This window comes from Rattus norvegicus, chromosome 13, assembly GCF_021556685.1.
Source record: "Rattus norvegicus strain SHRSP/BbbUtx chromosome 13, alternate assembly SHRSP_T2T, whole genome shotgun sequence".
In the NCBI taxonomy this organism is placed as follows: domain Eukaryota; kingdom Metazoa; phylum Chordata; class Mammalia; order Rodentia; family Muridae; genus Rattus; species Rattus norvegicus.
The window spans coordinates 99,598,309-99,615,643 of NC_141546.1; the positions used below are offsets into that span (position 1 = coordinate 99,598,309).

The 17,335-nt window shown below is 46.4% G+C and overlaps 1 protein-coding gene across 6 annotated transcripts in view; it reads left to right on the forward strand.

The window, feature by feature from the left end:
• Slc30a10 (solute carrier family 30, member 10) overlaps nucleotides 1-17,335 on the forward strand; it is a 71,500-nt gene that overhangs the window by 28,593 nt on the left and 25,572 nt on the right. For 4 of the 6 annotated variants that reach the window (XM_087580424.1, XM_087580423.1, XM_087580422.1 and 1 more), the window contains exon 3: nucleotides 1,439-1,678. In XM_087580424.1, the coding sequence (XP_087436550.1) occupies nucleotides 1,439-1,678 (240 nt within the window). Of the gene's footprint in view, nucleotides 1-1,438; nucleotides 1,679-2,813; nucleotides 7,502-17,335 lie in introns of those variants that run through there. The other 2 variants (XM_087580420.1, NM_001105985.1) reach the window with 2 other exon arrangements.

Here is a 17,335-nt window from a genome sequence, read left to right on the forward strand (position 1 = left end):
TGTTACTGCTGCTGTTGTTGCTGCTGTTGTTGATGTCACTGCTGCTCTGGCTCTGAGGACAAGACTCTAGTATTCCTTCCTGGAATGCAAATACTTTGTGTCTACGTTTTTAATCCTTCTGAGCAGATTTCACTGAATTTACTAAATTCTAATTTAATGTACACCTATAGCCCAGGCCCCAGATCTTTGCATATTTTCTGCAGTTAATTGACTAAGACCTTTCGGACGACAGAATTTGAATTTTCTGGGGTTGTGACAAATGCTTTCTTCTGAGAGGAGACTTCACCAGCATCCCTGCTCTTCAGGCCTTCCTACACTAAGTGCCTCGGAAATAAGGGCAAGCCATTGAGAAAGAGATGTGGAAAAGGAAAATGGGGAGCGGGCTGGGGTTGAGGGGAGTAGAGAACCAGAAGAACCACCCCTGATGATTCATAGTCCTGTTTGCTGTGGCAGTGGCAGAATGCTTGCCTGGCATTCTTGAGATCCTGGGCTCCATTCCCTGACTCTGCAACCCTAAAAACAGCAGTAAAAGATGAAGGGAGTTCCAGGGGAGCCTCACCCCACACCTGACTCACAGAGTATAATAACGACACAAACTTTGAAGCCGGGCACAGCTGCCAGATTTGGAGTTTGAGGCCAGCCTCGACTACACATACAAAATGGAGCAAAAGTTTAAAATAATGTAATGTACAGATGCTAGTCTGAAAGAATAACATATCATTTGCTCAGTTCTGTTTCCCATGATGCCCTTTGATGGTGATAGTGATGTATCAGTGCCAGATGGTGACATAGCAGGTGACAACCAGCCCAGGTCTTCTAGACCATTCCTCTTCCTGGGCTCTCTGGGTCCTGGGTTGCTGACCTGAGATTTTCTTTAATTTTTTTTCCTTTCCTTCTTTTTAATTAAAAAATGAAATTAAAATACAATTATATCATTTACCTTTAAAAATAATTTTCATTACATTTGTGTGTGTGTGTGTGTGTGTGTGTGTGTGTGTGTGTGTGTGTGTGTATGAATAATGGTTATGCATGTGGAAGTTAGGGGACTGACTCTTGAAGGAGTCAGTTACTTGACTGTATCATGTGGGTTCTGGGAACCCACCCCAGGCTGCCATGTTTGGTGATGAGTATCCCCATTTGCTTGAGCCATCACATTATTCTGACCTGATATCTTGTTTTCTGAGTAGTCGCTATTATTATTTTGTCTGTTGTAAGATGGTCTCACTATGTAGCTATCCTCCCATCTCGACCTCTTAAATGCTGAGATTATAGTAGGTATGAATCACACACGGGGCTTATGTTAAACATTTCTGATCTAGTCAGTGTTCTAACAGAAGCAACAGAGAACATTTATGATTTTGGAAGTCCGGATCACTGATCCTTGTGTGGCTTCAACACTAAGCTCTGAGGTTTACCCGTCTGTCTTCCTTCCTGGCAGGTGTTCTTTTGCATGTGATGGGAGATGCCCTGGGGTCCGTGATTGTGGTTGTCACAGCCATCATATTCTATGTTCGTCCCCTGAGACATGAAGACCCGTGTAACTGGCAATGCTACATTGACCCCAGTTTGACTGTTGTCATGGTCATCATTATCTTATCATCAGCCTTTCCACTCATCAAGGAGACTGCTGTCATCCTGCTGCAGATGGTTCCCAAGGGAGTCAACATGGAGGAGCTGAGTAAGTGGTCCGCCTGTGGATGGGGACGGCTAATGCTTGCACATTGATCAGAGGGTTGTGATCACAGAGCACTGTTTGAGTTGGGATGCTTGCTCTGAAGCACCCTAGAGTAGTACCACGTGTGATGCAGGCATGCTTCGTGTGACTTTCAGCCTGGCATGATAATTCACAGCTCCAAGAACCAAAGGTTCTTGGTAGTTCAATTCTCTAACTCATTTGCATAGTTTTGAGAATGTAATCCTTGGGCAAAACCCACATTTGGGCCTGATTGACCTCACAGCAAAGATGTCTTTTAACTTTATTAAGGCTGCTCTGCAAGACCTTGAATTTCAAACTCCCTTTAGTCCCCCTATAAAGAAAAGTTATTCACTCATGGCCTAGATAATGCCATCTGGTTAATTGACATTCATAAGCCGGAAAGTTATTTGGTGGCAAATTACACTGTAGAGAGGCAGTGTTAAATGGTTTCTGCCCAATCTGGAGAGACACCTTCTAGTTTGCTTTGCTTGTAGAGAAGTTAGAGTCTCACTTCAGTTATGTGCCTCGGAGGTTAAACATCTTAGAGACTTTGAATATATCCCTAGAAGTAGCATTTCTGGTAAGTGCTTTTGATCCATGTTGTTAACTAGCCAGTGTGTCTATATGTCTGTCATCCATCTCTTTATTGATTTATAAATCACCCATCTATTTACCTATCATCTATCTATCTATCTATCTATCTATCTATCTAACATCTATCATGTATGTATGTGTGTGTGCATGTGTCTGTCTGTCTGTCTGTACATCTGAGACTGGATCCCCCTATGTTGTCCTGACTGGCATGGGACCGTAAGTAGAGCAGGCCAGTCTGGAACTGACTGTCCATGTGCCTGGGCTTCTTTAGAAGTTTCTTGAACTGGTCTTGAACATGCAATTTTTTTGTCTCAGGCTCTTGCGTTACTTGTTGTAAGCTAACACTGTGTGGGATAGGAAGTCAGAGGGAAGGCTGGTTATGGGAACATGGAGTCTTGAGGGACAGCTCTTATTCCTGTTGGCCTTGGTAAACACACAGCCTTGGGGGACATGATTAGGCACACAGACCAAGTTTCTACTGCAGCACTCACCATTGGCTGTTGTTTGCTCCTGTCTGTTGTAGTGAGCCAGCTGTCTATGGTGCCTGGGGTTAGCAGTGTGCATGAAGTGCACATCTGGGAACTGATAAGTGGGAAGGTTATTGCCACCTTGCACATCAAGCACCAGGAGGGCACGGAATACCAGGATGCCAGCAGAAAAGTCCGCGAGATCTTCCACCATGCAGGAATCCACAACGTGACCATCCAGTTTGAAACATTGGACTTGAAGGAAGCCCTGGAGCAGAAGGACTTCTTGCCAACCTGCAGTGCACCCTGCATCTCCCAGAGTTGCGCTAAGAAGCTCTGCTGTCCCCCGGGGACACTGCCTCTGGCTCTCGTCAATGGTTGTGCAGAGCACAATGGTGGGCCCAATCTAGAGTCTTACCGAAGCATAGAAGCTCCAGAAGTGGTCATAGATGTGGCTTTGGATGGCTGTCCAAGGAAGCAAGGACAGGTTCACAGCAAGACTCAAGAGAGACAGCATTGTGAAAACAGCACTCATTTTTAGTGGGTTCCCACACAAATCAAACAGTCTAAACAGACACTTTGGTGTCACTGGCTCTGCTTGTGGGAAGAGCTCTGTGGATGTGTATCCTGTCAGTAGGGGTCAGCCATTTGAGATGTTAGTGGAACAAGCCTGCTGATTTTCATGTGGTGGATAACCCCTTTCCAGTACTCTGGGCATCTCATGGTTCTCTGTGACAGTTTCAGTACGGATATGAATTTCCTAAAGCAGACTGCCCTAGTGTATATATCAGGAGTGTTGAAGGGCTCAGCAACTATGACAGGGGACATGAAGTAGGTCTTGTCTGTCTTGTGGTGCTGGGGAATTGCATACAGGGCTCGTGCGTGCTAAGGAACTGCTCTGTTACCGAGATGAACTCTGTATGTAGCCTTTGTTTTCAAACACATCAGAACTTCTAGTTGACTCTCAGGTGAGCTCAAAGCTTACGTGGGTAGAAAAGCAGTTAAGCACCTTAACTATGTTTTCCTCTCTTCCCCTCAAAGATCATAAAAGATGAACATCAGGTTTTCGTGGCCCTGCAGAAACATATATTCTTAAGTCCATTCTTGGACCACGAGAAACAGACACCTAATAAATAAATTCAAGATGCATAGTTATTAAGATGGAAAGACAGATTGCCTCTTAAGGCAGGAAGTGATCTTAAAACATTAGAGGGGGTAGACTTTGCTGGGGTGGAGGGAAAATTGGGTTTTGGACTGTCTTTTTGTTTTGTAAGGCGACTGATCTTTACTTCCTGCTGGAACTAAACTGCAGCTATGGTGTGTTCCTTCTCCTTTTCTTGTTTACTTATTTATCACCTAAGAAAGTTTCCAGGTAGGATTGTTGCCACATATAGTCCTGATAATTATTTTCTTGTCCAGAATTCCTCACAGCCTTCTTTTTTGATCCCATTGATCTACGTATCATTGGCCAGGGGAGATGAATCTTCTGGGGACAGGAGAATACTCACTCTTGCTAAACAAATAAGCTAGTTTGCCTTTGCTTTAATTAGGCATATTTTAAAGTATTTATTGTAGTTGCCAACTAGTAACTGGGTGGAAAAGTTGATCTCCAAGCAAGAAATGAAAAGTAATTTGGTTGCTGACTGTAATGTGTTTGGAGGCTCTTGTCTTGGAGTTTCATGTCTGTGACCCATGTTATGAAGTTCAAATAAATTATGATCTGATTCAGGCACATACCTGAACTGTATTGGTAGAAGAAAGTGCAGAAATGTCTGTCACATGTTTTTACACCTTGTTTGGCATCCATGTTTAAATCAGAGCCTCAGAGGTATGACCTCGGGGTGTTTGACGGAGCCAGCATCTTGTCAGACAAGTTTCAAGGCTCACTGAAAGTGGTCTTATCCTAGGCTTTGATCCTACTAAGAAACTACGCAGGATTCATCAGAAGTGGTGGATGGCCACAGGAGAGGCAGCCACATTTGTCAATGCATCATTTTAAAGACAATGCCTTTATTGGGCATGGTGGCACATGCCCATGAACCCAGCTACTCAGGAGGCTGAGAGAGAAGAGTCACTTGAGTCCAGCAATTTAAAACTAGCCCAGGCAAACTAGTGAGACTCAGGTGTTTTGTTTTGTTTCTTTAATCTTACTCTTAAATTTGGAGGCTGATGGGCAGCTGTGATCAGGGGTTTAGGAAAATCTTTGTTCCTTAGAAGTTGATTAGATCTAAACCAACCATCCACAAGTGAACAGAAAACTATCTAAAGCCTTTCTCATTCCCAGAAGTTTATTGTGTTGGATTGTGTGTGCACTTTATAAGCTAGGGGAGGAAGAAAAACACAGCTTCTACTTTGGGCATCAAACCTGTGACGTAGACTCACAGAGAACCAGAGGATTCTCCAGGATGCCCAGCGGGGTGACACGTACTCAGGTTCCACCACACCAACCCTGTTCCATGCCTTAGTTGAAGCCAAAGTAGAAATTTCTCTCTAATGTCCAAATCTCAATTCATGTCACTGTGCCTTATAATAAAAGGAAAAATAATGATAATTTTACAGTTTCCTCCTACTAGCTAAAGGAATGTATTTGTTTGCATGTAAATATCATTCTTTAATTTCTTTTTTTTTCATTCTTTAATTTCTGAAGTACTTTTTTTTTCTGGAAAGAAAATACACTTAGTTCCAACATAATTAAATTTAACCTCAGAAAGATTATCTTGATTGACACTTGCATAGCAAATTATAGATAGGAGCCAGTATGAAACGTGGCTTTTTGAAGACAGCCATCGTGCATTCACTAATGTGCATTCACTAGTGTACATTCACTAATGTGCATTCACTAATGTGCATTCACTAGTGTGCATTCACTAGTGTGCATTCACTAGTGTGCATTCACTAATGTGCAGCCAAGTTGAAAGGGTGAGATGCTTTTGCTACATGGTTGCTTTTAACAGCTTCAGCTCTGGCTCTCTGATGTTTTTGTTTGGGGGTTCCTAGATCATTGATTGTCTTGTTTTGGTTTTAATTTTCTGAAGGAAGAGCTCGATGCTTTCCCCTCCCTGAATCAGCTGTGCACCTGGTGGACAAGACAACATTGTTTCTTTGAGCCTGAGTAAATACTGACCCTCAGTTCACCTCCTGCATGCTAGAGCCTCTCCTGCCTTCCTCCTTCCTGCTTGCCTTCCTCATTTCCCCCGGAAGGGGCGGTGCTCAAGCCCAGGGCTTTCAAGGCTGTGAGGCATGTGTTCTGCTGATGAGCTACGATCCTCAACCCCAAAGACGACTTTTTATAGCATGCATCATACCCTCTATGGATCAAGCCAGTATTAGGTGTCCTGCATGCTGCCTTGTTCCCTGCCCTGCTAGGGTTTTTCATGTCTTCCAGTGTTTGTTCTTCTGTGGAACACAGCACTTCCTTCTAGCACTTCAGCACCAGTTATAGGAAAGGATTGCTTTCTTTCCTTTTAGGGTTGTTATGAACACACACATACACACACACACACACACACACACACACACACACACACCGAGTAAATTAGGAACTTCAACATTCAATGTAGTGGATGTTTGTCAGGGAGTCTCTATCTTGACATATTGGCATTCTGAGCTGGGTGTGTCCAGGACATATTATGTATTATTTGGTAACATTGTTGACTTCTAGTCACAAATCTCAAATCATCTCCCCAACCTACGACAACCAAAAGTTCCTCTAGACATTGCCATGTATTCCCTGGGGAGTACCCTCTCTCTCCCACACTGTCTTGGATATCTCCATCCTGCAGCCCCAGCCTCCTGAGTTCAGGGTTTATAGGCACCCACCACCTCACTTAGATCACGATTTACTGTTTACAAACAGTATTTAAAAAGGTCTTGCATTTGTTGTGCTGAGGCCTGAAGCCACCCTTGCTACACAGACATGCATTTGGCTACTGGAATTACCTTGGAGTGAGGCTCTTAATAACTTGAGGCAGCCATTGACCACATAGTGAGTTTGAGACTAGCTTTTCTACATGAGACTTGGGTTTGGTTACATTTTAGACTTGGGTTTTGAATCTGGTTAGTAATCACCGACAGCGTGCCTTCTCTATAGCTGTGTCATTGCCTTATGTCCTGTCAGCTTTTGTGCTTCTGAGTTCATTTCTACTCAAGTGGCCATGAGTGGAAACAAGGTGGTCAAACCAGGAGGACAGTTGGTTAAGCAGAGCCTCTAGCAAATCCAAATGTTCAGTATATAAAATGTTCTAGAATTTGGAAAATATATGTTATTTTCTGGCATTTCCTCTCTTTCTAACTACCCCACCCTGACCCAAGACTTTTCTTATTTACATGGACTTTTCTTAGCTAGATGGGACTGGGGCCTTCGGACCAGAGACTCTGAACAGACTCTGAATTGGAGAGAGCACTGTCCAGGAAGAATTGACTAGGGAGAGCCTTCCCTTCCTGGAGGCTTGAGGTTATGTTACAGTATTGTGGAGTTTTGTTGCTGAAAAATCCTCCTTCTATTCTCAAGGGCAAGATTGCCAAAGTGTAACATGTCATTGGGTGGGGTGTGGAGGTGTTGTTAAAGCTTTAGAGTTTCAATAACTCCTTGTTAACTGTACGGGAATCCCCCACAATGGATGTGCACATACACACCTGTTGCAGGTGAGAAGCATTCAATGGTGCTGTAAACGAAATGTTCTGAAAACTAGAAATGCCAATCAGATGTTTGTGGAAATTAAACAGATAACTCAAAGCAGGTGGATTCCTGGACTCTGTCATTTGTGGCTACTTTGTTACTTAATAACACCTTGGTCTGCCTTTTCATAATCCTGGCCCAGCTGGTTGGTTGACATTGTAGCTTTCTGTCACCTGCAACATCACAGACCTCATGTGTTAGACACTGGTACCTGAGAAAACCCACTTATCGACTGTGTCCCATCTCTGCTCAGAGCTTTGGGGGTTCTAGACTAGGAACCATCAACCCTGTTGTCTGTAAGCTTGTGAGTGAGACAGTCTATCACAACAGGAGCCTGGGAGGAAGCCAAGCATAGTTGGGAAGTGAAAAAGAAGGGGAGAGAGCCCTATTCTCACTCTTTCTTCACTGTCTCACCCAAGAACTGGGAGATCTCTATGAAGGTTCCACCTCTTAATGTTTCTAGCACCTTTCACTTGGTCCCAGCCTATGCATTGACATTGGCTTTGGGGAGCAGGGGACATTCTCCCAAGTGGGAGACTATGTCTCAACAGAAAATCATTGAGGAGGAACCTGATATTGACTGATGGCTTACACATATAGACACAGATACACACACACACACACACACACACACACACACACACACACACACGAACAGGTACTTGAATACATAAAGGCCTGTGTTCTTGCCTGACATGAACCTACCCTGTGTATTCCTGATACTTTGAGCTTTGTTCAAGGTGACTGGGGACTGCCAGAGAACGAAGCCACCCCGAAGCCACTGTGTATTTTTCCTCTCATCAAACACACACTTTTGCTGGCTTTCCTTCCTCAGTGCTGAACCTCCTCTTTCCCTTCAGCTGATAAGCATCACACAGGGACACCCGAAGAACCCATCAAGTGGGAGGCTGACTAGTTAGGAGTGTAGTTTAATGTGGAGCGGTAAAGGGGAATGGGGAGTGGGTGGGAGACTGTGGCCTGCTGCCCAAATGCCAAAAAGACCCTTCACTTTTTCAGTTACGTTAACAAGGGCTGGAGAGACAGCTCAGCAACTAAGGTCACCTGCCGCTCTCGCTCTCCCAGACATTCCAGGGTCTGGTTGCCAGCGTCCTTGAGGAGGCTCAGCACTTCCGGTAACTCCAGTTCCAGAGACCTGACCCATTCTGACCCATTCTTCTGGCGTCCACAGCACTGCACATGCATGGTGCTGTGCATACATGCGGACGAACACACATCCGATAAAAATAACCTCCCAGTTCTGTTCCCCACGTCGTTTGCTCTCTCTGTTTCCCTTTTGCCCATCTCTTTCTATTCTGTGTCAGCTGTTACCTTGGCTCTGCTGTGGACTACAGACTTCAGCCCTAACACTCCTGCTCGAGAGAGAGTCTAATCAGATCTGCCCTGCCCTGTGTGTGGAAGCAGAGCACAGCCATATCTTGCCTGGTGTGAGGGAAGAAGAGAGATCCTTTCCTTCTTTTGTTTGCACCACAAAGCCACCTCTGGCAGGGGCAGGGGAGGGGCAGGGGCAGGGGCAGGGGCAGGGGCAGGGGCAGGGGCAGGGGCAGGGGCAGGGGCAGGGGCAGGGGCAGGGGCAGGGGCAGGGGCAGGGGCAGAGGCAGAATCACCGACTTAGAGCCAAAAGACTTCACACCTTGCATTGGCTCTATGAAAAGTAAATTTTATGTGGGACTCAGACTCCTTTGCCCTGTCTTTCTAGAGAGGGAGCTGGAGTTGGGGAGGCAGGGCACATTCAGAGTGGGGCCCCAGTGCAGGCTGGCGAGGGTCGTGATAAGGAGCAAGTCTGTTATCTGGAAACTGTCCTGAAACCAGTCCTGCCGGACGGCTGCGAATTCATGGCCGTTCCTCAAACTCATTCAGAAAGAAAGTAGCACAACGTTTTTTGGGAGGACTGCTGTTCATTTCATACTCGTGGTGTGGCTTTGGCTTTTAGTATGAAAATTTGCACTCACTAGTACATCTTAGGTGGGGAGGCCGGACTGGACTCGTGGTGCCATCACACTTGGGTTGTAGAAGACCTTATAGAGGAAATAGTACTGAGACAATTGACACGTACTCTGAAGGATGTGCTATAAAGCAGAGGGTTTGAGCATTCCATCCTGGTTCGAATCCCAGCACTTGCACGTCAGCTCTCTGACCATCAGAAGGACATCATCAGAGAACATACAAAAGTCTCAGGCCTCACTTATGCCTTCCGTGTCATGGAGAAAAGCATCACTCCTCCCTAGGGAACATGTGACTGACAAAGGCCGTGGAGGGAGATCATGCTTGTGGAGCACTGGGCTAATGTTAGTAAGCAACATTGAAGACATAATTATTCCTATTTTAAACTCACTACCCACAGTGGCACTGCCAACATGTTTAGCATAGACCAGTATTCAGTCAGGTATTTGTCTGCTTGGATATTCATTCATTTATCTACCTACGAGACAGGCCTCAAGTATCTTAGGCTGACCTCAAACTCAATGTGAAACCCTAAATGACCTTGAATCCCTCATCCCCCTGCCTCTGCTCACCAAGTGCTAGGATTACAGGCATAGGCTGTATTACACACCTGACCTGCAATTAGGGTTTAAATTCCCTGAAGGCAGAATGTTTACCAGAGACACTCAGGGGAGCCTATTGATGGAAAGCAAAGCACTTCCTATGCTGAGGGCTTCCAGATGATACCAGGGGTCAAACTCCGCTGCCCTTCCCTTCCAGCAAGACACAGGCCACCTTGAACAGTCGGGTTTCTGATGCAGAGTTACTGAACCCAGGCTTCCAAGTCAGGGGCACCAAACACTTAATCTGAACCTGGGTGGATCTCCACTCTGTCAAGTCCCTACAGCCAGACACCTCGAGGAACATGCCTGGGTTAAACAAGTGGGGTTGGGTGTTCAACACTTACTGTGGGGCAGCTTGTAAAGAGGGGGAACCCCAAGGATAATTGTAGGGTTCAGGCTCCTGCTAGGCAATGGGAGCTAGGATTCTTGATAGCAGGTCTTTGCTCTGACTTGGATGCTGACAGCAAGTCGGACCATTCCCATGACTGGGCATCAATAAGTCTAAAGAGGTTAGGTGGGGTGGCAAGGGGAAGGCTTAAGCCTCAGCTGGAGGCAGTGGACACCCAGGTTATTCAGGATCGGGTCTATGGTTCTGTGGTTACATGGGCTCTGGTTCTCTTTGTGTTTACACATGATTATAGCCTGAACTTGCTTCTTGGCTTATGTTGTCATGGTCACTGTTCTATCTTCCGTGGTATGTGTGTGTTTGTGTGTGCATGTGTGTGTGTGTGTATGTGTGTGTAGGTGTGTATGTATGTATGTGTCTGTGTGTGTGTGCTTGTGTGTGTGTGTTTGTGTGTGCATGTGTGTGTGTATGTGTGTGTAGGTGTGTATGTATGCATGTGTCTGTGTGTGTGCTTGTGTGTGTGTATGTATGTATGTGTGTGTGTCTGTGTGTGTGCTTGTGTGTGTGTATGTGTGTGTATGTATGTGTGTGTGTGTGCTTGTGTGTGTATGTGTGTGTGTATGTGTGTGTAGGTGTGTATGTATGTATGTGTCTGTGTGTGTGTGTGCTTGTGTGTGTATGTGTGTGTGTATGTGTGTAGGTGTGTATGTATGTATGTGTCTGTGTCTGTGTCTGTGTGTCTGTGTGTGTGTGTGCTTGTGTGTGTGCATGTATGTATGTGTGTGTGTATGTGTGTGTAGGTGTGTATGTATGTATGTGTCTGTGTCTGTGTCTGTGTGTGTGTGTGCTTGTGTGTGTGTATGTATGTGTGTGTGTGTCTGTGTGTGTGCTTGTGTGTGTGTGTATGTGTTTGTTTATATTTTAGACACCGTCTCACTATATTGCCTCTGGATGGCCTGTAGCTCTCTGCAGACCTGACTGCTGTTGTACAGGAGTCTTTGGAGTCAAACTGCCTCCATCTTCAGGAGTTCCGCTGGGTGAGGCTCATCGCAGCTGGGTCTGTGGACTTCTTACATCATAGAAGGAGCAGATGAGAGGGCCACGGAACCCGCACCTGAGTATCCAGGACTCTGCCACCCAGCTCTATGCGATCTACCCTAATTGCACACGGTCTCCTCGGGCACCTTGGGGAGGGGCTAGAGGCTGAAGGTGGGGGCGGAGCAGGAGAGGGGCTCCTATGCTGCACAGGAAAGAGGGAATGTGATTGTCCTGCCGAGTCAAGACTTCCAAACTTGGTCTTTTCTGTGGTGCCCCACGCTCCTGTAAGTAACCTCTGCAAGGGAACCCAGTAACTACTCCTTCGTCACCAGGAACTTGGGTGGAATAGCACTGCAGTGTGTGGTCAGGAGCTCAGGAAGGGGTAGACTTTGTTTATGCTCACTGCACAAGGACAGCTGTCAGAAAGGGCAGAGCCACTGTGTCCAGCCTACATTGGTATATTTTGATGAAGCAGGTGATGAGCTTTTAAATCAAGGATCAAAGACCACTAGAAGCTCATGCCCTGGGCATGCCAGTGTCCTCCATCCCAGAAGAGTGAGTTGGCAGCGTACTGTGTGCCTTCAATGAGATACAGCACACACTTGGCTGTGTCAGAGTCGGGCAAGTGCTGTGTGTTTGCTGAGTACCTCTGTCGGGTCCTGTCTCCAGCTGGCTGATTTTTAGGACTCACAGCAAATGCATGCTCCTGTTCTGCCTCCTATGGAACTATTAGAAAAATAACTTTAAAGTCAGGCATGGGAGTGGATAATTGTAAATCCAGAACTTAAAAGTCTGAGGCAGGAGGATATAGAGTTTCAGAATAGCGGGAGTTACAAGGTGAGACCTTGTTTCAAACACCAGAAACAAAACCTCAAAGAGGGCTTTAACCTTGTAACCTACAGACTCCTATAGTTACTTTTTCTTTTGTTCTCACCTATCCTGGGGCCTCAGCCTTCTGCTGTCAGCATCCTGGCTATGTGAGATAGGAGAAACCAGAGGGAGTCATCACCCAGCTTCTCACTGTGGAGGCACACACAGCTTGTGAGAAGCCACACTGGCTCAACACGCAGGGACCCTGGTGTCCACACACCGACGATAGTCTGGGCACAGACTGCACGGTGCAGACCACCCTCTTCCCACGTCCTTTGTAACATGCTGGTGTTTGGTCTTTTGACATGGTCATGTATAGGGGGCTCCCATTTACGTCCAGAGTCATGCTCCACACTCTGATGGAGAGAAGGACCAGTGAGATATCTGAGGCTCCCTCGAGTCAACAGTGTGCTCGGGAATAAGTGTCCTATCTCCTCTTTGCACTGCTCCTGGCACGTGCTGCCACACCCCCATCCATTTCAAGGCATCAAATTTGAAACAGATGTTTTCCCGACCCCGTTTGTTGCTCATTTGATAAGAGTGTCCTTTGTTCTGTGGAGGCTGGTGCTGTCTCCTGCTGCTTTCCCCTCTTCATTCTTCTTAGTGTTCTTTTCAGAGCCTTTCTTAAAACATTTTTAAAAATTTCTTAACTAAATGCTAGTAGAACAAAATAAAGCAGGCATCTGTGAAGCATTTCAGAAATCTCCAAACAGCGGACAGAGGGAAACAGCCTACCACAATCATCACTGATGTGTTGGTTTTCAGCTCAACTTTCAAAAAAAGTTAGTAGTGCATTCTCGGTCTTTTCAAGACGGGACTTGTCTTTGTTGACACCTATATAATATTCCACTTTCCAGAAATACCAAATTGAGAACCTGCCCTTCTGCTGAGGTAGTTTATCTCCTTTAACAGTTATGTGGATTTAAAATGCCCTGGCTTATCTCTGGCTGTTGTATATGTACGGAATTTTTCTTAATGCCCGCTGAAGTATTTTTTCTTTATTCTTTTCTTCCCAATGCTTCGGAATTCAAGTCTGTGCTTGTATGTGAGCTCAGAAAAAGTTAATAGCAACAGCGTTCATCCTAGACTTCCCTTGTTTTCATGCCAAGGGCACTGACTGCTCCTCCTAGGCCACTGGGTTATTTCCTCTCTTCAAGTAAGCAGCATGTTTTGAGAACAAATACTACATTTTAGTAATAATAATGACAACAACACTGACTGAGCACTCTTGCATGAGACCACAGATATTTCTGATAGTCTGGAGTCGAAATTGTCATCGCTGGGTTAAATCATGGGGCTGGTAGATGTACGTGCTTTCTAAGGTTGCCGTAACATTAGGCCTTGGGCAGGTTAACTAAAATAGCAGAAAGTTCCAGGTCTCATCTCAGTGTTTCTATGTCCCAGGTATTTGATCTGTATATTATTGTGATCTGAGCGTCTCTCTCTCTCTCTCTCTCTCTCTCTCTCTCTCTCTGTGTGTGTGTGTGTGTGTGTGTGTGTGTGTGTGTGTGTAGTGGTGGTGGTGGGGTAGATGCTGGAAACAGAACCCAGGCTTTACACATGATAGGCAAACTTTTTATTACCAAACCACACCTACCATCACATAAGATCTAATTAAATGTTTATAGAACTGCTGTAGAGTGCTCCTCTCTGATGTGCGTGCGTGTGTGTGTGTGTGTGTGTGTGTGTGTGTGTGTGTGTCAGAGTCCAGCACTGGTGTCTTCCTTTATCACTCTTATCACTCTCCACCATATTTCTTCCAGATAGGGTCTCTCACTGAAGCCTGGATCTAGGCTGCTGGCCAGAGTCCAGCAATCCCCTTGTCTCTTCTAACCATTGAATGGGCCTCAGAGTTGGCACAGAACACATCCAGATGACAAATTCTCGGCACAAAGGAGATTTATTACCCTGGGCGGACAAACTTGGGGTGGGGTTTTGGGGTTTGGGGTGGTGATACTGTCTCTGCATAGGGCAAAGACAGCAGCAGGTGTTTCTGCAGGAGTGGGGTTTTAAGGAGAGAAAGGAAAGTCTGTTCTAGGTAAGCCAGGGGTTAGCCAGTGTATTCAAATAATGAAGTTTGATTGCTGGACCTTGGTGTTTTAATAGCTGGACCTTGGAGTTTTAGTCAGGCATAAGGAAGTGGCCAAGTAAGGGAATAGACCTTGGTCACTAGCTCTAGGAATGTAATGGTTTAGCGAGGGGGAGGGGGGAGAGGAGGGATAGGCATGCTAGCGCTATGTTTGCCATGCTCAGGCCTGTCAGCTCTTCAACCACAGCATGGCCGTCACAGCTGTGAGTGGCCACATCTGGACTTTTAAGTGGGTTCTGGGGCCCTGATCTCAGGCCCTTGTGTAGCAAGTGTTGCTACTCACTGAGCTATATCTCTTCAGCCACATTTTCATCCTTCATCGAGAAGGAAGAGAAAGAGTAGAGAGATTTGCTTGGCTCAGTTGCAGTGCAGCCAGGACTGGAAACAATATCACAGATTACAGGGCCTCTGCCCTGTTCCCGGGGCCTGGGTGTCCCCTCCTCTGAACCCCTGGGGACATCTGACACACACTGAAGGTTGAAATGCACTGGCCCAGCAGTGGTGGGAGCAAGCCATCCAGGAGGGTCATACTTGAGAACTAGTTCCCCCAGAGTCAAGTGTCTGATCACTCCCATGGCTGAACTAACTAACTGACTAACGAACGGACAGACAGACTGACTGACTGAATGATCAATCAACTAACCAACCAACTTCTTTTCTTCTTTCCTTCTCCTGCCCCTCTCTCCCTCCATCCTTCCTGAGTTTATTCTTTAATAATTTCATACACACTTATCGATACCATACCCACCCTCATCCCTCTTCCAGCGGCCACTGGATCCCTTGCATGTTCCCCTCAACATGTCCCTCTTCCAACTTTTAATTCTTTTGTTCATTTCTCACCGAATGCAGTCCATGCCTCCTGTGTGTGTGTGGCTGTGGAGACATCCCCTGGAACTCGGACAACCTACTGGTGTTCACACCCCCAGAGGAAAACCTTTATTTCTTTTCCAGCTGCCAGCAGCTCCTCACCTAGGGGTGGGGCCCCACGAGCTCTTGTCCCTTCCATACTGGAATTTTGCCCAGCCCTATGTTGCGCTGGTCTTTTTCAGGGAACCACAGTTGTTATGAGGGTGCCATGTCATGTTTGGAAGTGAGCAGTTCACAACACTCCTCCTCTCCTTCGGTTTTTACAGTCTTCCCACCTCTCCTTCCACAGAGCCATTCCCTGAGCCTTCACAGGAGAGCCAGGGAATGTAGGTGGGACATGAGGGTTTGGGCTTGGACTGGTAGAGCTTCACTTCATAGCATTGTGTCTTCAGCACATAGCTCTGAGAAATTATAACATGGAAAGAGAAAGGCTGTTAGGGAGGAGGAGGTGAACAAACCACATCTGTGGAAAGATTCTGTAAGGCTGACTGACTGGTTAAAACTACCGTGACTGTGAAGAGCTGGAAGGTGGCAGGTCCAGAGCCAAACTGGCTTGAACTTTCTTTGTCTCTCTCAATAGCCCTTGAGTGACCACCTGTTTCCTCTAACGTCCTTGTGACCGTGCGGTAAATGTGCAAATGGATCCCCTGGCTTCTGCCAGCCCATCAGGGCATCTGAGGCCTACATAGAGGAGAGATTCTTACTCCACTGTAGCACATGTACCTGATGAGTCTACCACTGGGCTTGAAACCACATGGTCTTTACCGCTGTGGTTGAAATCACGGCTGCCTTTGCAGCTTTCTTCTCCTGTCACTCTGAGAACTCCGTGAAACTCTTCCCAGGATGGGCCATGGTCCCACGATGGGCTTGTGGTATTTGGGGTAACCAGGTGTCTTAGGGTGTGTCTATTGCTATAATAAAAATACTATGACCAGAAGCACCTTGAGGAGGAATGTGTTTATTCTGTGTCACCCCTCCAGAAAACCCTCCATTACTGAGGGTGCTCAGGGCAGGAACCTGCAGGAAGGAGCTAATACAGAGACCATGGGGGAGTGCTGCTTATTGGCTCACTCCTCATGCTTGCTCAGTCATCTTTCTTATAGAATCCAGGACCACCAGCCACAGTGGACTGGGCCCTCCCCCATCCATCCTCAGTGAGGGTAATACATCACAGGTTTGTCCCCAGGCCAGTCTGGTGGGAGCATTCTCTCAGTTGAGGGTCCCTCTTCCTGAGTGGCTCTAGCTGGCTTGTGTGAAGTTGACGTAAACCAGCCAGGATGCCTGGATCCTTTGTTCTGGGGCAATGGTCACTCATTTTTGGCTTCAGAGAAAATGTGTGTTTTTGTGTGAACCGGGAAAGGTGAAGAGGCTTGTGATATGGAAATGTGAGGCTAGAAGACAAAGGCCACAGCTCAGGAAATCACGGAGGATGACTTTGCAGTACCGCGGGTCGGCAATTGGTATTTTAACTATGAGAGTCTATTAATTATCCTTATCAAAATCGTGTTCATTAGAATTCATAATTACTGTCATAAAAGAGGGCTTACATCGTGGACTCTTGGGCAAGCAAACCACCTTGGCTTTAAAATAACACAGAGCAAGGTCTTCCCTAAGGAAAGAAGAGTTCTGGGGGTGACTTCAGCCCGACTTTGGCAAGTGAGGTATGCTGTAAGGCATGTCTAGGGCAGAGACAGTATCTTTCTTCTTCCGTGAGCATCTCTAAGCATCTGGACATCTGTCAGTCTGTCAATCTGTCCTGAACTGCAAGTTCATACAGTATAACTTACAAAAGATCGACTTGTTGATACTTGGGCGACTTTACATTCTAGAATGTGCTTGTTGTGCAAGAGCCCCCCGGGTCCCCCATCCAGACTCCCCAGAGTGGTATGGGAAGGAGGAGCCTAGGCATTACAAACAGAGGAGGTCAATCAGGCCAGGACTTTGAGGCCTTTGCAAGACCAAATTTGGGAGGAGAAAGCAATGAGAGGATGTAGTTGGCCCTTGTCCTTGGGACTTGATGAATGCTGGTTGACCTGACGGGAGCCACGCTGAAGGCTCTAGGGCAGAGTCCCAGAGGGTGACTGAGGCTTACATTCTGGGCTCACGGTGACGCTCAGTCAATACTA